This window comes from Carcharhinus amblyrhynchos, chromosome 13 (assembly GCF_965287045.1).
Source record: "Carcharhinus amblyrhynchos chromosome 13, sCarAmb.v2.hapA, whole genome shotgun sequence".
Taxonomy (NCBI): Eukaryota; Metazoa; Chordata; class Chondrichthyes; order Carcharhiniformes; family Carcharhinidae; genus Carcharhinus; species Carcharhinus amblyrhynchos.
The window spans coordinates 20,438,719-20,456,670 of NC_137336.1; the positions used below are offsets into that span (position 1 = coordinate 20,438,719).

A 17,952-nucleotide genomic window follows, 5' to 3' on the forward strand; every position below is an offset into this window, starting at 1 on the left:
TACAAGAGCAGATGATGTGATGCTGAAACTCAGTACAGCATTCTCGTGTTGTCATTAAAAGGGTGCTGCAATATCTTCCACTAATAGTAAAGCAATTTTATTGGCTTCTGGGCTGTATTCGTTGTCGCATTTGATTCTGGAGCTATGTTTCTAACCCAATTTTATTTTTCAGTTTGTTTCCAGCAATAATACTAAACTGGCTGAGAAGGTGAGACTTAGCCTGCAATATGAAGACTCAAAACGAAGGTTAGTCCTAAACAAAGTTTTTACAATTACTTCTGTCATGCAACCTGACAGTGTCAGCTGTGCCTCAGTAGTTGTCACATTCTGCTCTGGCACAGAAGATTTTTGGTTCAAATCTCCTATCAGGCAAGAAAGTCTGGGTTAATAGATCAATGGAGTACTGAGGGAGTGCACTATAGAACTTGCCATGTCTCACATGAAATGTTAAACCAAGACTGCATCTGCCGTATTTTGAAGAAGAGCAGGGGAGTGAGCCACAGTGTCCCAATATTTATTAATCAATATCACAAACCTTTATCACAGAACAGTTTGTGAGTGCTTGCTGTGTGCAAATTGGCTGCTATGTTTCTTATTAAAACTGTAACTACACTTTAAAAGTACCTCATTGACTTTAAAGCCCTTTTGGATACTTGAAGTTCTGAAAGACACTATATTAATGCAAGTCACTGTCCTACACACTTCTTACTGCTACAATAAATGATCAACTTGTGATTTTCTAATAATTTTTTAACATCATATTGTAAGAATTAAAATAAATTTGATTTTTGTCGAACTTTTAACATAAACAAGGTGCTTTTCGAGGCATAAAGAGAAAACATTGGCTTGGATCATAGTCTCTAGCTAAGTTCTGTGGAGGAACTATGGAGGGGATTGTGTTGGCAGTTTAAAAGGTCAGGAAACCTGGAAGAATATTTTACCTGATGATCTACAAAATTTAACTACAATGGTCCTTTAAATTATTTTCTGTTGATGAGAAGCCTTTCAATTGGGAAGCCTTACTTCACAAGGCTGAAACCTGTGAAAGCAAATAGATGTATTGGGGGAGTGAGATTGCGAATAGGGCCTTTCCGGATAGAGGTTGGGGGACAGTTCTGAAAGTGATGTGTGAGGTCCATTGATTTGCAGAGTGGTGGGGCAGGGGACAGGAAGTTAGCAGATTGATCATGGAGAGTCAGTGGGATGTTGTTGGGTAGCTTATTGGACCTGGAGGGAAACACCTCTGCTCTTCCTGTTCACAAGCATTTCTGTGGAGCACTTATCCAATGGGTTCAGTCCTTCTTGCCTTTCTTCTGCAGTTCAATTTCCCAAGACAAGTAGAATGACTGTTGGAAATGAAGGCAGACTGCCTCAATATAATACATTTAGCTGCTTTTTTTGTTTTTGTTTTAGTAGTGATTTTTGTTTCATTGGCAGGATTGCAAATATCAAGATTGAACTGGCTAAGCTTACAAGTGAGGCATGGCCTGGAGTATTGGATGCAGAACGAGACAGGCTGATACTGATAAATGAGAAGGAAGAACTGTTGAAGGAACTGCAGTTTATAAACCCTCGTAAATGGTCACAGAGTGAGGTGGAACGTCTGGAGATGGAAAGGAAACGACTGGCAGAAGACCTTCAGGCTGCAAGGGACACACAAAGCAAAGCACTGACAGAAAGGTTTGTGACCCAGTTTGTTGAGATAATCCAGCATTGTGAACAATAACTGAAAGGATATGATTTATGTATATGCAAAAAAAATTTGTAGTTGTACATTGCATAAGGAATTTGAGAAAATTACCCAATTAAGTACAGGAAGATTTGGGAACCGTAGAAACAAGTTGATGAGAATACTTACTAAAATATCCAGTATTTTGTGCTATTCTTCAAGAATGAGGAAACAGAAGATATTAGTTGAAATCCTTTATGGGTGACTATGAAGAACCCATTTAAAGTAAAGTTTGTTCAGTTTTGGTATATAAATGGCCATTGGTTGAATTATTTTTAAGATTGCTAACCGCTATGCCACCGTGCTGCCTCACAATGCTGGGGACCCGGGTTAAATTCCAGCCTCGGGTGACTTTGTGTGTTGCATGTTCTCCTTGTGTCTGCATGGGTTTTATCTGGTTACTTTGGTTTCTTCCCCCAATCCAAAGATGTGTAGATGAGGTGGATTAGCCATGGTAAATGTGCAGGGTTATGGGGATAAGGCAGGAGAGTGGGCCTGTGTAAGATGCACATTCAGAGGGTTCGTGCAGATCCGAAGAACTGAATGGCCTCTTTATGCACTGTAAGGATTCTGTGGTTTGATCTGGCAAAATAAAGCGGATCTTTTTAGTGATAATGTATCTGCATTGCTTAAAGAATAACACTAAGGGGTGATGTGAAAAATGTGAAGGTACAGTTCCAAACCTTATGAAAGACTGAAACCCAATCTGATAATACCAATGTGGACCCACTGAGCCAAATATGTTTTTTTTACAGTAAATACTGAAGTCCAAAAGACATACTGTTCAGGTGCATTGGTCATGCTAAATTCTCCTTCAGTGTACCTGAACAGGTGCCAGAGTGTGGCGACTAGGGGATTTTTGCAATAACTTCATTATGGCATTAATGTAAGCCTACTTGTGACACTAATAAATAAATTTAAAAATATAGTGCAATGCTTCTTCCTTGTTTGTACTTCATTGATAAACTTTTGTCTGTGTTTTGCCAATGCTTCATAAGAATTTGCTTCAGTAAGATCATCAGAAAAAGGCCACTTGTTAAGACTATGGCTGATTCTGTACTTCAGCTGCACTTTCCCTTGATTCCCTTCAATCCAAATATCTTGAATACTTGACTTGAAAATGTTCAGCAACCCAGTATCCCCTGGAGTAGAAAATTCCAAAAGCTTGCAGACCTTTGAGTGAAGAAATTTGTCCTTGGCTTAGTCCTAAATGACCTATCCCTTATCCTGAGACTAGAGTGGAATTATCTAGGCCCCTCATGCTGGCAGGAAATTCAGGCCAATGACTCCTTGTTCTTGACTCCCCACTAAGGCAGTCCAGCTTCACAGCATTTTACCCTGTTAAGCCTCTTTAAAAAAAATGTTTTCATGAAAAATTGTTTTTTAACTGGTCGGCGCAATATCGTGGGCCAAAGGGCCTGTTCTGCGCTGTAATGTTCTATGTTCTATATGCGATCACTTCTTGTTCTAAACTCTGAGATATATATATATGTGGACCTAATTTAATCAATCCTGCCACCAAAGGAATCAGTCTTGTGAACCTTTCTTGCCCTCTCTCCCTGGCAAATGTCTGCCTAAAGAGAAGATTTACTGTTGTAACTTACAGTAAACACTTGCTTAAGTACTTGAAATCAATTTGCTGTTAACTAGAAAAAGGAAGTTTGCTGTTTATTTGGTGATAATATCATGTGTTGTACAGATTAAAGATGCATAGCAGGAGAAACAACTTGTTGAGGGAGTTGGAAGAAACAACACGCTTAGCCTCTACGTTGCACTCACAGCTACAAAGGTGAGTTGTTTATCAATGTGTGTACAAAGTAACCATAACTTTTGATGGAGTGGCAATTGAGTCAAATTGAGTTTTAATTCTTCCAACTTTTCCTGGGTAACTTTTGACATAATTCTATTGGAACCATCCAAAATTTGCAATTGAAATCTAATTTTTGATGGTTCCCAGGTAAATTTCTTTACCTGGTTTGCACTTCCAGGCAATTGCTGTGCAAACCTTACTCTGTAGTGGTGGGTTAGGGGGTGGGGAGGGGACGTGTATCGTGGGTGCACTGGTTCCCCAGCACATCTTTGAAGTGTTCCACAATAGCAGCATGGCATCCTGGAGTTTGAAAGTTATGGCCAATGGGGGAATTAAATCTTGCCAAGTACAGCTCCTGTTTTTTTTCCCCCAAGGTTCTGCACTAGGCAAGTTCTTTTATAAGCTAACTGAATCTATGCTACTTTCATTTTCCATTTTAGGGACAATTATTAAACGATGCACTCTAATCAAAATGAACAAAATGCTTGTTTTTCCACATGTTGTTGTCTTTTAGTTCAGTAAAGATTTTGAACCAAATTTACATATGGCATACTAATAATTTTTTATGTTTTAGTCTCTCAACCAGCACTCTTTCATTGTCGTCTGGAAGCAGCAAAGGATCATTAACGTCCAGCCGTGGATCTCTTGCTGCATCTAGCCAAGAATCTTCAAGTTCTGTTAGTTTTACTGACCTGTATTATGATCATCCAGAACAGACAGTAGACTTCGATTACCAGTATAAACTAGATATTTTGCTTCAAGAAGGCACTTCAGGCAGTAGACCAGCAGGCTCCATAACAACCATTCACGAAAACGAGGTGGTGAGTTCTCGGAATGGCGCCTCTTACGTTGATACTTGCGGAACCTCAAGCAAGATTCACACGCGGAGATGTTTGTCTGAGACTCCCAAGTCTCTGACTTCGTTGTCACCTCGGTCTTCCTTGTCTTCTTTATCACCACCTAGTTCTCCTGTGATAATAGACCCTCATTTTTTGGTTCCTTCAGGGGAGCCCCTTTTGAACGATCCCTGTACAGACTTTGAAGATACAGGACTGCCTGCTAATATTGCTAACTTTGATTTACGTATTGAAGATGATCAGATTTCTTCAAGATCTATACCACCGGATAAGGTTTTGACATCCTGTTTAAACTTGGAATCTGAAAGTGGATCAGAATCTGGACCTTTTAGCAATTCATCAAAAGCACTGAGTGAAGAGTTGGAGATTTCTACTAAAACCAATGAAAGAATAGAAGGTAAGGCATACAGATGTTAATGTCAATTGTACTTGAGTGTTGGACTACCATTCTTTTTCTGAATAATTCATTCTGCACTGTTTGCTTTCTGCAGCACAGGTTTATTTTAAAAATAACATTTTTGAGACATGTTGCTATAAGCAGACCAGTATGGTTAAAAAACAGAGCTGCCATTTTTCGAATGTGATCACACACGTGCCAAACAGTTTGGTAGATTGCACAACAGCAATCCAGTCTGTCTCCCACTGTTGAGGTGATGCAGAGAACTATGACCTTTTGGAAAAAGTCCAAACATGCTATGTGACATGCTAGTGGAACACAAGTATTTATTGGTTTTGTACATGAAGAATACTTAGCATTAATTAAGAAATCCCTTTGAGGCCTGTGTCATGTTCCAAGGTAAGAAAATGTTTTTTTTTCCCCCATTTTTGATTAAATATGCTGACCATGTTGTGATATTGTAAAGCCTGGTATAATGGAGTCTATAAACTTCTAAGTACAGAAATGTATGTTTGTATTATCAACCTCGAATTGGGATTCAGTTGAAAATGATACTGTGAGCAATTACCATAAATAACAATAAGTCATCAGTTGTTTTGAACACTTGTGCCAGTAGCACACGTGGTTGCCTTTTTATTTGTTTTATGCAATGCTTTTGCCATGTTTTGATACACCGTGTTCAGAGACATTTCAGAGAAAGAAATCTCCATTCTTTTTCATTACTGGACTATTCCACATACCATGAGTGAATAGGATGGCCAATTCATTTTGGGGAAAACATGAAAGGTAACGTCCCTTAAATTGTTATCAGGATGTTGTTCACGGGACTCTCCCACACTCCCACAATGGCCACATCCTGCCTTGAGGATGTCAGTTGTTTTTTTTCTCCTTTCTTGTAATGAGGACTTATCTTTCTACATTGCCTCACATTGTGCGCTATTCAGGGATCCCCCCAGATAAACTGTACAATCACTGAAGGAAATGATTCAAACATAATTTAAATAATCAAGTGATTGATGCTTTTAAAGTTGCTGATGCTTGTTACCATTCCTTAATATGTGTCTCTTTCAGGATATGTATAAAGCAATCTGCTGATTTAGGACATCAGCCAATCTATTGTCAAACAATAATGGTCATGCCCCACTTGCTCATATTACGGTGAATGAATGGTTTCTCAAGGTAGAACAGCCTTGGCCAGCTGATATTTATTGCAGAAAGGGCCTTCGTTTACTTCTTGGGTGGCTATGCTATTCTTTGATGCAGCATAGCCCCAAGAACACTTGGTGTGTAATACTTTGTCAAAGCTGTATCAGGTGAACTTCACAGTGGCTGGGAAAGTAAATATTTATTCTTTCTATTTTTATGGCAGATCTCTTGCTTCTTTTCTATGATTGGTAGGAGCCTCCTGCTCAGAGTTGTAACATTAAACCCTTGGAATTTTAGGCTCCCCTTCCCTCGCCCATCGCTCACTCAGTTCATTTCCTGCTGTTTCTCCAGGATATTGTAATGATTAGGATCTTAACTGACAGGAAATGGATAGTTGTACCTGGTATCTTATGCACTTACCCAGAAGAAATGGGAACACAAGTAAATCTGCAGGAGGTCACCTCTGTTATCCTGACAGCATTTTACATCTTGCCCCATATGGATACGAAGGACGCACTGGATGAAATGTACACCACCACAAACGGCCTTGATAGGAAACATCCCGAGGCCTAGTTCATCATGGCTGGGGACTTCAATCAGGCCAAACTCAAGCGTCCTACTAAGATACCACAACATGTCTCCTGTTCCACCAGAGACCAAAAAACTTTAGAGTACTGCTGCACAAATATTAAATATGCCTATCACTCTATCGACTGCCCACTCTTTGCAAATCAGACCACAAGGCTGTGCTCCTGCTTCCAGCTTACGAGCAAAAACTGAAACAGAAGAACCTATCCAAGAAAGTCATGCACTGTTGGTCTGAGGAATCGGATGATATCCCACAGGATTGCTTCAAATCAGTGGAATGGTCAGTATTTAAAAACTCAATGACCAATTTGAAGGAGTATGCCACTACAATAACTGACTTCATTGGTAAATGTGTAGAAGACTGTGTGCCAAAGAAGCAAATCTGTGTTTCTCAACCAGAAGCCATGGATGAATAGGCTTGCTGAGGTCCAGATCTGAGGCATCCAAGTCAGGTGACCCTAACCTACACAAGAAATCCAGATATGTGGGGCATAGTTCTCCCATCCTGCTGTGTAGTTTTTGAGTGCAACTGGCTGGAAGAAGTGTTCACTGATTCGCAGGATTCCTGTGCCATGCTTGCTCCTCCCAGGCCTGGATTTCTGGCGGCATCTGCACGGCACCAGAAGTTGACTGGGAGGCGGGGCTAGCATTTAAATAGTTTTTTTTCCACATATAACTTTAGTGCTATTAACAGCCTGGAACTGAATTCTCTGGGCTTGGTAGCATCTCCCACCCTGCCAGCATGTTTCACTCCAGCTGGACAACCTCGCTGGAGTGAGGGGGGGAAATTGAGGCTCCCCCCAAGGAATTGGGTAGCAGGGCGATGTTGCTCTCTTGGCATGGCCACCCTGGCAATGCCAGCCTGTGCCCCCTGGTGCTGCCCAAGGAGCAAAGTACCCATGCCTAAGGGGCACCTTGGCACTGCCCATCAAGCATGGGACAGTTGGGACATCGGTGGTGCTGGATGGCCAGCTGGATCTCTGGTTGTGGAGTGAGGTGGGCCAGATCGTTCTCTGGTGTGGGGAGGGGTCTGCTGCCACTGTACGGGCAATCGGTGGGAGGAAGTGGGGCAGGGGATCGCAATTGGTCTGGGTATTGCGGGGGGTGCCAGTGGATAAGGGAGACAGCTATGTTGTGGGGGTGGGGCATTGTCTATGGAGGTTATTGCTCCCAGGCCGCATTTTGTGGCCAAGGGGTGACGTGCCAGGGAAGTGTTTTTCAATTTTTTTTTACTGCGCATGCACAGTTCAAGGCTCTGATTGGAGCAGCAGCATTTCAGGTGCGATAGGCCCCGGCTACAAGCTTGTGCAACACAATTGAGAACCGCTGTATTTTTTTCAGGCTGAGTGCGTATGGGGTGCCAGAGAACAAGGTTTACAAGCCGGATCTGAATCACTCCCAGATTCGGCACTTAGAATCAAAATGGTAAAATCAGGTCTTTAAAATTTTTATGGGAGAATCGCCCCATGATCAATGGAGATTTATCAAACATGCTAAGAGACAGTACCAGATTAAGCTAGAGTCCCAGCCTAGCCACACAGACTCCCACTGACTGTGGCAAGGTCTGCAAGACATAACAGAAGATGAAGGCATGTAAAATTGATGGCATCAATGCAGTCCTCCCCAATGAGCTCAGCACATTCTATGTCCGTTTTGAGCAAGCCCTCCATCCGAGAAGCCTCAGCTGAACCTGTATCCAAGGCCACCATTGCAGACATCAGAGTAGCCTTTTCGAAAGTCAAACTGCGGAAAGTGATTGGCCCAGATAGGGTAGCCAGATGAGCACTTGGATTCTGCACAGACCTGCTGGCGGGGTTATTTGCAGACATTTTTAACACCTCTTTACACCAATCTGAGGTCCCTATCTGCTTCAAGAAGGCGACCATCATTCCTGTATCTAAGAAAAGCCAGGCAACGTGACTCAATGATTATTGTCTGGTGCCTGTGACATTCATCATTATGAAGTGTTTGAAAGGTTGGTCATGGCGGCAATCAATTCCTGCCTCTTAGATTGCCTGGATCCACTACAGTTCACCTATTGATGCAACAAGTGCACATCAGATGTAATCTCCATGGCCTTACATTCAACCCTGGAATACCTGGATAACAAAGACACATATTTCAGACTCTATTTATTGACTATGGCTCAGCCTTTAACACCATTATTCTTCCAAAACTCATCTCCAAACTCCATGGCCTTAGGCTCAGGTCCTCCCTATGCAACTGGATTCTAGACTTCCTAACCCGCAGACTGCAATCCGTAAGGGTAGGCAACAATACATTCTCCATGATCATCCCCAAAGCTGTTGCCCCACAAGGCTGTGTCTTCAGTCCCTTACTATACTCCTTTCTCCACCTTATAACTGTGTGGCCAAATCTCCCTCCAACTCAATTTTCCAGTTTGCTGATGACACCACTGTAGTTGGTTGGATCTTGAACAATGATGAGGTAGAGTGTGAGAAAGAGATAGAAAATCTGGTAAACTGGTACGACAACAATGAGCTCTCCCTCAATGTCAACAAAATAACTTCAGGAAACGTAGTGGAGGATATGCCTCTGTCTACATCAATGGGGGGGATGTAGGAATGGTCAAAGGCTTCAAGTTTCTAGGTGTCCAGATCACCAACAACTTGCCCTGATGCCTCTTGCCGACGCTATAGTTAAGCAAGCCCACCAACATGCCTACTTTCTCAGGAGGCTAAGGAAATTTGGCATGTCTGCTACAACTCTCTCCAACTTTTACAGAAGCACCACAGAAAGCATTCTTTCTGGTTGGATTACAGCTTCGAATGGTTCCTGCTCCGCTCAAGATTGCAAAAAAACTACAAAGGGTCATGAATAGCATCCAGTCCATCATGCAAATCAGCCTCTCATCCATTGGCTGACTACATTTTCCACTGCCTTGGGAAAGCAACCAGCATAATCAAGAACCCTAAAAACCTTGGATGTACTTTCTTCTAACTTCTTCCGTCACAAAAAGGTACAAAAGTCTGAGGATACATACCAACTGGCTCAAGAACAGCTTCTTTCCTACTGCCATCAGACTTTTGAATGGACCTACCTTATGTTAAGTTGATCTTTCTCTACACCCTAGCTATGACTGTAACACTACATTCTGCACTTCTTTCTTTCTCTAAGCCTGGTATGCTTTGTTTTTTATAGTGCACAAGAAACAATACTTTTCGCTGTATACTAATACACGTGACAATAAATCAAATAAAAGAAAAATGTTCGGCCCTTCAAGCTTGCTCTGCCACTCAGTATAATCATGGCTGATCTTCTACCTGAAATCCACCCTCCCACACTAGATTTGATTCCTATTTCTGTTAGTTAAAGGCTGCCAGGTTTTTTTAATGCTCCTGATATTATTAACAGGCTGTCATACATTGGAGATTATTCAGATTCCTGTGGTTTGGACATTGGCCAAGTGAGAGGCATAAGAACTAATCGGTCATAACAATCCACTTGACAGATTTCCGGTATGATCCGTTACTCATTTTTTCATTTGGGGTGTGGCCAGAGCTTCTGAGACCACATCCCTTGTTGCCTTGAAAAGGTCCCTTCTGGACCTCCTAGGAAATTATAAGCCGGTGAGCCCGATGTCATTGGTGGGAAAGCTTTTGGAGAAGACACTGAGGGACAGGATATATGCATATTTGGAAGGAAATGGATTAGTTAGTGACAGGCAACATGGCTTTGCATGGGAGGGGGGGGGGGTCATGTCTCACCAACATGATTGAGTTTTTTGAAGAGGTGACAAAGGTGATTGATGAGGGAATATGGATGGAGATTATATAGACTTCAGTAAGGCATTTGACAAGGTCCCACATGGCAGACTGGCAGGAAAACTAAAATCACATGGGCTTTGTGGTGGGCTAGATAGATGAATACAGAACTGTCTTGGTTATAGAAGACAGAGTAGAGGTGTAAGGGTGTTTTTCAGAATGGAGATCTATAGCTAGTTGTGTTCCGCTGGGGTTAGTATTGGGACCTCTTGTTTGTAGTATGTTTAAATGATCTGGAGAAAAATGTGTGGTCCAATTAGTAAGTTTGCCAACAATGCGAAGATTAGCAACGCAGATGACAAGGTGATTAAGAAAGCAATTGGCATATTGCCTTCATCAGCCAGGGCATTTAGTACAAGAGTTGGGAAATCATCTTGAAGCTATATAAAACCTGGGTTAGACTGCATTTGGAGAATTGTGTGCATTTCTGGTCACCACACTACCAGAAGGAAATGGAAGCTTTGGAGAGAGTGCAAAGAAGCTTCAGCAGGATGTTGTCTTCTCCTCGAGGGTGTTGACTATGAGGACAGTTTGAATAAACCAGGATTTTTTTCACTAGAACGACGGAGGCTGAGGAGTGGGAGACCTGATAAAGATCTATAAAATTGAGAGTTATAGACAGGGTGGATAATTGGAGCTTTTTTCCAGGGCAGAAGAGTCAATTACAAGAAGGCACAAGTTCAGGGTGAGAGGGGGAAGATTTAAAGGAGATGTGCAGAAGAAGTTTTTCCACGCAGAGACGGTGGGTGCGTGGAACGCGCTTCCTGAGGCGGCGGTGGAAGCTGGCACATTAGCAATATTTTAAGAGGCTTCTGGATGGGTACATGAATAGGGAGGGAACAGAGAGATACATGGACTGAGTAAGAGCAGAAGGTGTTTTTTTTTTTAGTTTAGTTAAGGCATCATGATCGGCACAGGCTTGGAGGGTTGAAGGGCCTGTTCCTGTGGTGTACTACTTTTTGTTTGCCTAGAACCTTTGGTATTGGACTCTTAAGAATTATATTAGGTTGGGGATCACAGGATATTGATTGCAACAATCATGAAATATGTTCAAGTCAGGGTGGTATATGGCTTTCATGGAAATTTTGAAGGGTAATAGTGGAGATGTTTTGTTCATATTTCTATTCTTGTCATTCCTGGTAGTGGTCATCACAGGACATGAGTTTGTTTTTAACCTTGTACTGAAATGTTCCTTTATGTCATGTTTCATTCTGTATGATGGAGAGGTGCTAAGGATGTGCGCCAGTGTCACATATTAAATTTCAGATTCATATACTGGACTCTCAAATGGTAGCTTTTGCAGTAAAAACAAAGGCACTGCCTTAAGATGGCTGCCAAAGGTCACCTGGACTGTCTGCAACTGCGTTTCTAGAAGTTTCCAATGTGGATCTCAGCAGGTGCATGTCCATACAGCCCACCTGTGGAATTTCGTACCTTTTTATTGCTTTGTGGGATTGGTGGGGGGGGGGGGGGGGGGGGTGCGGCGCAACTAACCAAGCCAGCATTTATAGCCCATCTCTAATTGCCCTTGTGAAAGTGGTAGTGAGCTATCATCATAACTGCTGCATCGGGATTGGGGGGGGGGGGGTGCAATTCTTCCAAAAAAAGTTCTAAGCGCTGAATTTGCAGGAAAACTGGTGTAAATCACGATTTTTGTTTAGTGGGATTCAGGTAAGAATCTTCCACACTCTGCAATGCAGAGATCAGAATTGTGAATGTTATTAAAAGTTCAGGGGGTGGGGCCTATTTACGCTAAAGTTGGCAGTTCTGGGCCTCTGCACATGCACAGTGGCTCTGAATTATCAACCTGCAATGTGCTGACCAGCTCAATCACTGACTCGTCTCGGACCACAATGCAGTCTCTCCAGCAATTCCCCCACCCCCTCTCCCCCCCAATAGGCCACCCTCACCCAGCCTGCCCTGATCATTGGCCTCCCTCCAGCCCTGAACGATTCCAATGGCAGAGTAGAAACGGAACCCCCTACCCCCACTGATTGCTCCCTTGGCACTGCCCCATGCCCAATGGGCAGTGCCAATGTGCTCCCTGGGCACAGGCAGTTTTCTGCGTGGGCAGTGCCAGGGGGCACAGGCTGGCACTGTTACGGTGTCCAAGCCAAGGAGGCACCATCCCCCTGCCTCCAGTCCTCCTGGGGGGCCCCAGTTTCCTTGAACCCCCCCCCAGCAGGGTCTCCCACTAGTTCCTAAACCATACCAGAGTGAAATTGTACTGGCAGGGTGGAGATGCTATCGGGCTTGGAGACCTCGATCCCAAGCCAGATAAGGACATTCAAATCACTTTAAGATACGATTTAAGTTACTTGCCTGCTGGTCCTGCCGGTTTCCAGCATGGCCCTGATTTGCATATGCAAATCCAGCAAATCAGCCCACACATGATTCTCCTGGCCTGGCGCGCTAAGAAATTAGGTGTTGTGGGAACATCCACAATGCTGTTAGGAAAGGAGTTCCAAGATTTTGACCCCGCTTCAGAGAAGAAATGGGGATATTGTTCCAAATCAGGATGGTGTGTGTCTTACAGGGAACTTGCTTGTGGTGGTTTTCCTGCAGTTGGTGTCCTTATCCTTTAGGTGTTGGAGGTGGCAAGATTGGAAGGTGCAGCCAAAAGAGCTTTGGTGAGGCCCTGCAGTGCATCTTGCATGTATACAAACACTGCTCCTTGAAATGAATATTTAAATTGTTGGATTGGATGCCAATCACGGGCTGTTTTACTCTCGATGGTGTCAAACTTCTTGAACATTGTTGGAGCTGCAGTTACCCAGGCAAGTGGAGAGTATTCCATCACACTCATGACTTGAGCTTTGTGGATGGTGGACAGGCTTGAGGGAGTTAGGAGATGAGCTACTCTCTGAAGAAATCATAGCCTCTGACCTGGATTTGTAGCTACAATACTTATATGGCTGGTCCTGTTATGCTACTGGCAAATGGTAACTCCTGAAATGTTGGTGGTAGGAAATTCAGTGATGGTGATGCCATTAAGTGTCAAGGGGAGATGGCTAAATATTCTCTTGTTGGTCATTGTCTGGCACTTCTGTGGCGTGAATGTTACTTGCCATTTACCAGACCACCTCTGCATGTTGTCCAGGCCTTTCTGCATATAGACAGAGACTGCTTCAGTATCTGAGGAGTCACAAATTGTGTTGAAGATTGCACAATCATCAATGAGCCGCCCATGTCAGACCTTATGATGGAGGGAAGGTCATTGATGAAGCAGCTGAAGATGGTTTGGCCTTGGACCGTATCCTGAGAAACTTGCAGTATTGTCCCAGGACTGAGATGATTGACCACCAACAACCATAGCCACCTTTCTTTGTGCTAGGTATGACTCCAACCTCTGACAAACTTTTCTAGTAGTTCCTACTGACTTTAGCTTTGATAGAGCTCCTTGATGTCACATTCAGTCAAATGTTGCCTTGATGTCAAGATGGAAGTAAACATTAAATAGCTTCCAAAACTTGCATCATCAAAATAGCTACATTCCATTCCGTCAAATGGAGACAGAAAATCTACAGAGATAATGTTTATATCATGGAGATTTTGATGTATTCTTCCTAGCTCATATTTGTCATTCAGAAATGATGGCATGGACTGTAAAAATTAATAATCTAGCCCAGAATACAATAAGCATGATCTGTCCAGATATGAAATAATCAATTCCATTTTGTGGAAAGCTCAATCATTATGGAGAGAGAGGTCATGTGATCAGTACCACATGATCAGTACTGTATCATGGTAAAGGAAATTCTGCACAGAATACTTGTTCCCAACCCTCCTTTCTCTGGTCAATATTTTGAAACTTACTTTGTTTCCAAGTTTTAACTTTTTAGGTGCTACAACCCTTCAGGTTTTATGTTCAGGAATGTACGTGTTCAGTGCCATAATTTTTCTTCTTTTCAATGTTGATGAACATGCTACATCATTCTAACGTTTTCTCTCTTTATATTTCTGTCATTTGCAATTTTTTGCTATTACAGTTCTTCCTGGAAATTAACCAAATGATGGCAGTTATGTTTAGACAATGTTATCTCCTGCTACTTTTGTTTTCAGATGCTAGTACTCAAACAGAGATGTCAGGACCAGTAATCCATCACAAAATTACTTGTGTTTCTGCAGCCGTATCAGATGAGTCAGTGGCAGGTGACAGTGGTGTATATGAAGCAGTCAGAAGGTACGTTCTCCAGGCTGTTCACTTTTTATTGAAATCTAAAAAAAATTTCCTTTAGTCCTGTTCTCCAGATGCATTTACAAAACCCCTTTCTCAGTTTTGAAACTTGCTAGTTTCTGTATTTCATTTTGTCACCCAATTTCTTCAACAAAATAAATTAAAAGTGCAATTACTGAAAAATGCAAAATAGCTAATTGATGAAAATGTTGTGTAGTTTGTTCTTACATCTTATATTCTAACTCCAGATCGTGTGAAATAGAAGATGTACTTTTTGACGATGAAATTGAAGCACTAGGAGCTTCCCGACTCCAGATTGGAATGAAGTAAGATCTGAAGTCCTCTTAATATTGTCAAAAAGATTCAAAAATTACTGGCAACTTAAACTACAACTTTTTTTTATTTTTGCAACTCAATTTGACCATTCGCTTTCCAAAAGTTTACTTGAATTGTAACCAAAGGAGAAGAATTCTGAAAAGAAAACCCATTCTAAGTATCACTGGGGAGTTTGAAAAAAAAGGGCAGCTAAATGGGAATTCAGCAAAAAGTTGGGAAAGCTTGAAGGCCAAGAGAAGACCATGGAGGCTTCTACTAAACTGGTCCACTGCTTTGCTTTTCAGCTCACCAGATTTGAAATGTGTTTCTTTATACTTAATTTTTAATACTATTTCATTCATTTGCATAATATTTTTGTGAGCTGTTATTACTCTTTGCAAAGTTTCTTGCTTAACAATAAGTGTCTTTTTTGCAGGTATGATGACAAAAGCAAAAGATTTGCGATATTTATTATTCAGTTAAGCAATCTAGCCGCACTCTCATTACCACAGAATCGAACACTGTAAGTAGGAAAAATCTTTGTCATATAGTCGTGCATGATTTCATCATCACTTGCTATGAAAGCTTTTGTTGCAAATTGGATAGTACTGGATCGATTTAAGCTGATTGAAGTATTGACTAAACTGGCTGAAAAGGTGCTACTTGTGATGACTTTTGGAAAGAGAATACACTGAAAGAAATGTACATTAAGTTTATGTAACCTTTCCGTTTTAGTAGACAGTGCAAGTGGCAAGGGTCTGCTGGTATTATCACTAGACTGTTAATCCAGAAACATAGCCAATGTTCTGGGGACCCAGGTTTAAATCCCACCACGGCAGGTGGTGAATTTTGAATTCAATAAAAAATATCTAGAATTAGGAATCTACTGATGACCATGAAACCAGTGTTGATTGTCGGGAAAACCCATCTAGTCACTATTGTCCTTTAGGGAAGGAAATCTGCTGTCCTTACTTGGTCTGGCCTGCACGTGACTCGAGCCACAGCAATGTGGTTGACTCTCAACTGCCTTCCAAGGGCAGCTAAGGATAGGCAATAAATGCTGGCCAGCCAGTGACACCGATGTCCCACAAATGAATAAAAAAATTTGTTGAAGTTCAGCAAGAAGTGAAATGTGTGGCCAGGATTCTTCTGGATTCACATGCCAAAGAGCTCATCACAGGTGCTCTATCTTAAAGTACTTCAACAATCTTTGCTGGAACAACTAATTGAACAATTAAACAATGAAACTTCAATCAGTTTTGCATATTTGTTGCAACATTACCACTACGATTTGCTGCAGCAAGTTAGGAATGAATCCATGCACTTGCGTTGAGACTATATTCTTTACCAGTGTAAAAACCAGTCCAAAATTATGGCTCTAATGCAAGCCTGACGCGATTCAGCAGTTTATATACAAGAACAAATTAATCATTTATAACGGACAAATTTAAGAGTTTTTTTGTGCTTTCAAAATTGCTCCCAATTGCCAGAGGAAAGTAACTGTTCATGTCAATTTAAAGGCCTTATCCTGCCACTGCCAGGATTTAACTGATAGCAGGAGAGAACAGTGCCTAGCAGGTTTTTATATATGCAGGATCATGGCAAGGAAGGGCAGAAATCCTTCCTGAACAAGTGCATTAGAAAGCAACACCACCCTCACCCCTGTTCCCCCAGCAAGTTGTTACTCTTGCTAGGCTTACTGTCTCTCCCAACCCATGGTCTCTCAAACCCTTGCTTGGGTTTAGTATTTGATTGTGCTTTGTGAAGTAGGACATTCTGTCCCTGTGGGGCAGAAATCCAGCCTCGTCTTTAATAATGGTCAGTTGACAGTTGGATGATAGTGGGGCAGCTGTTCTTTGACAGGGCATGCTTCTCCCTGGCTCTTTAATCTAACAGGTGGGGCTCACAGTACCACGTAAAATTCAGCCCTATATTTTAATGGAGGACTTTATCAAAAACCCCCTAAAAGTCCCGAATAACGATAACATTGATTTTCCATTATGTTGTCAACAGTACTGATCAGCATAGAGCAGTTTGTGGGCAGTGGTGAGAGATATTTGAGATGTTTACATACCTACCATGTAAAAGCCATGTTTTTGAAACTTTTATGAATGATAACCTCAATAAATCTTTAAATGTTCTGAAAAATAATTGAAATGTGGCCATGACACAATTCCTCTTGATTCTGATGCAGAAAATTCATTAATATTTGTTCAAAGTTTTTCTTAACTGAGCAGAATTTAGTGAAAGTCTCAGGTTATTGCTCTGGAGCAGGAACTAGGTCTCCAAGTTAGATAGGCAGAAGTGCCAATGATCTTACATAGCAAATATGGAGAACTCAGTCAAAGGTAAGTAAAAACAATACAAATCATTTGATGAAAATTAATATTACATGAAATAGGCTATGACAAGGCCAGAGGCCAAATCAAGAAAATAGAAAGTTAGCGGCAGTTATTTGCAGTAGGGCTGGAGACACAACATAGAAACGGTTTGCCTTGAACGTTTTTCAAAACTTGACTGTAGTTGGGTTGAAGTAGCTGTGCTAGGCAATATGGAGACTCCACGTTACCTACAATACCTCAGGACTGAAGGGGGAGAGAAATTAAGACAACTGCAGTTCAGAATAGCAAATTTCAGTGAGTCTGAGCCTGCTCACACTGCAGGAAAATGTGAACCAATTGCTGACATTTAATATTAACAAATCCCATAGCAAATGCTTATTAATCTGAGTCATTACGGCACAGAAAGAGGCCATTCGCCCATTGAGTCCAGGCCACTTCTCTGTAGAGCAATCCAATCAGTTGTTCTATCTTCACAGCCCTACCAGTTTATTTTCCTCAAATGCCCATCCAATTTTTAAAAAATCATTAATTGCCTTTGCTTACACCACCCTTATAGGCAATATGTCATTACCATTTGTTTTTTTTAAATCTTCTTTCTCTCTTCCTCCCACAAGTCATTACTCAAAATCTAAAGCTGTGTCTTCTAGTCCTTGTCCCACCAGCTAATGGGAACAACGTTTCTTTGTCTACGTTACCTGAACCTATCATAGTCATGCCTCTATAAAATCTCCCTTCAATCTCCTTTACTCCAAGGAGACTAACCCCAGCATATGCAGCCTAACCTTGTAGCTAAAATCCCTCATAAT

General features: G+C 41.8%; 1 protein-coding gene across 2 annotated transcripts in view; it reads left to right on the top strand.

The window, feature by feature from the left end:
- LOC145351749 (protein KIBRA-like) overlaps positions 1-17,952 on the top strand; it is a 123,161-nt gene that overhangs the window by 58,946 nt on the left and 46,263 nt on the right. The window contains exons 8-14 of one of the 2 annotated variants that reach the window (XM_080201358.1): positions 173-246; positions 1,438-1,680; positions 3,429-3,518; positions 4,114-4,793; positions 14,441-14,495; positions 14,738-14,815; positions 15,241-15,327. In XM_080201358.1, coding sequence (XP_080057484.1) covers positions 173-246; positions 1,438-1,680; positions 3,429-3,518; positions 4,114-4,793; positions 14,441-14,495; positions 14,738-14,815; positions 15,241-15,327 — 1,307 coding nt within the window. Of the gene's footprint in view, positions 1-172; positions 247-1,437; positions 1,681-3,428; positions 3,519-4,113; positions 4,794-14,374; positions 14,496-14,737; positions 14,816-15,240; positions 15,328-17,952 lie in introns of both variants that reach the window. The other variant, XM_080201357.1, reaches the window with a different exon arrangement.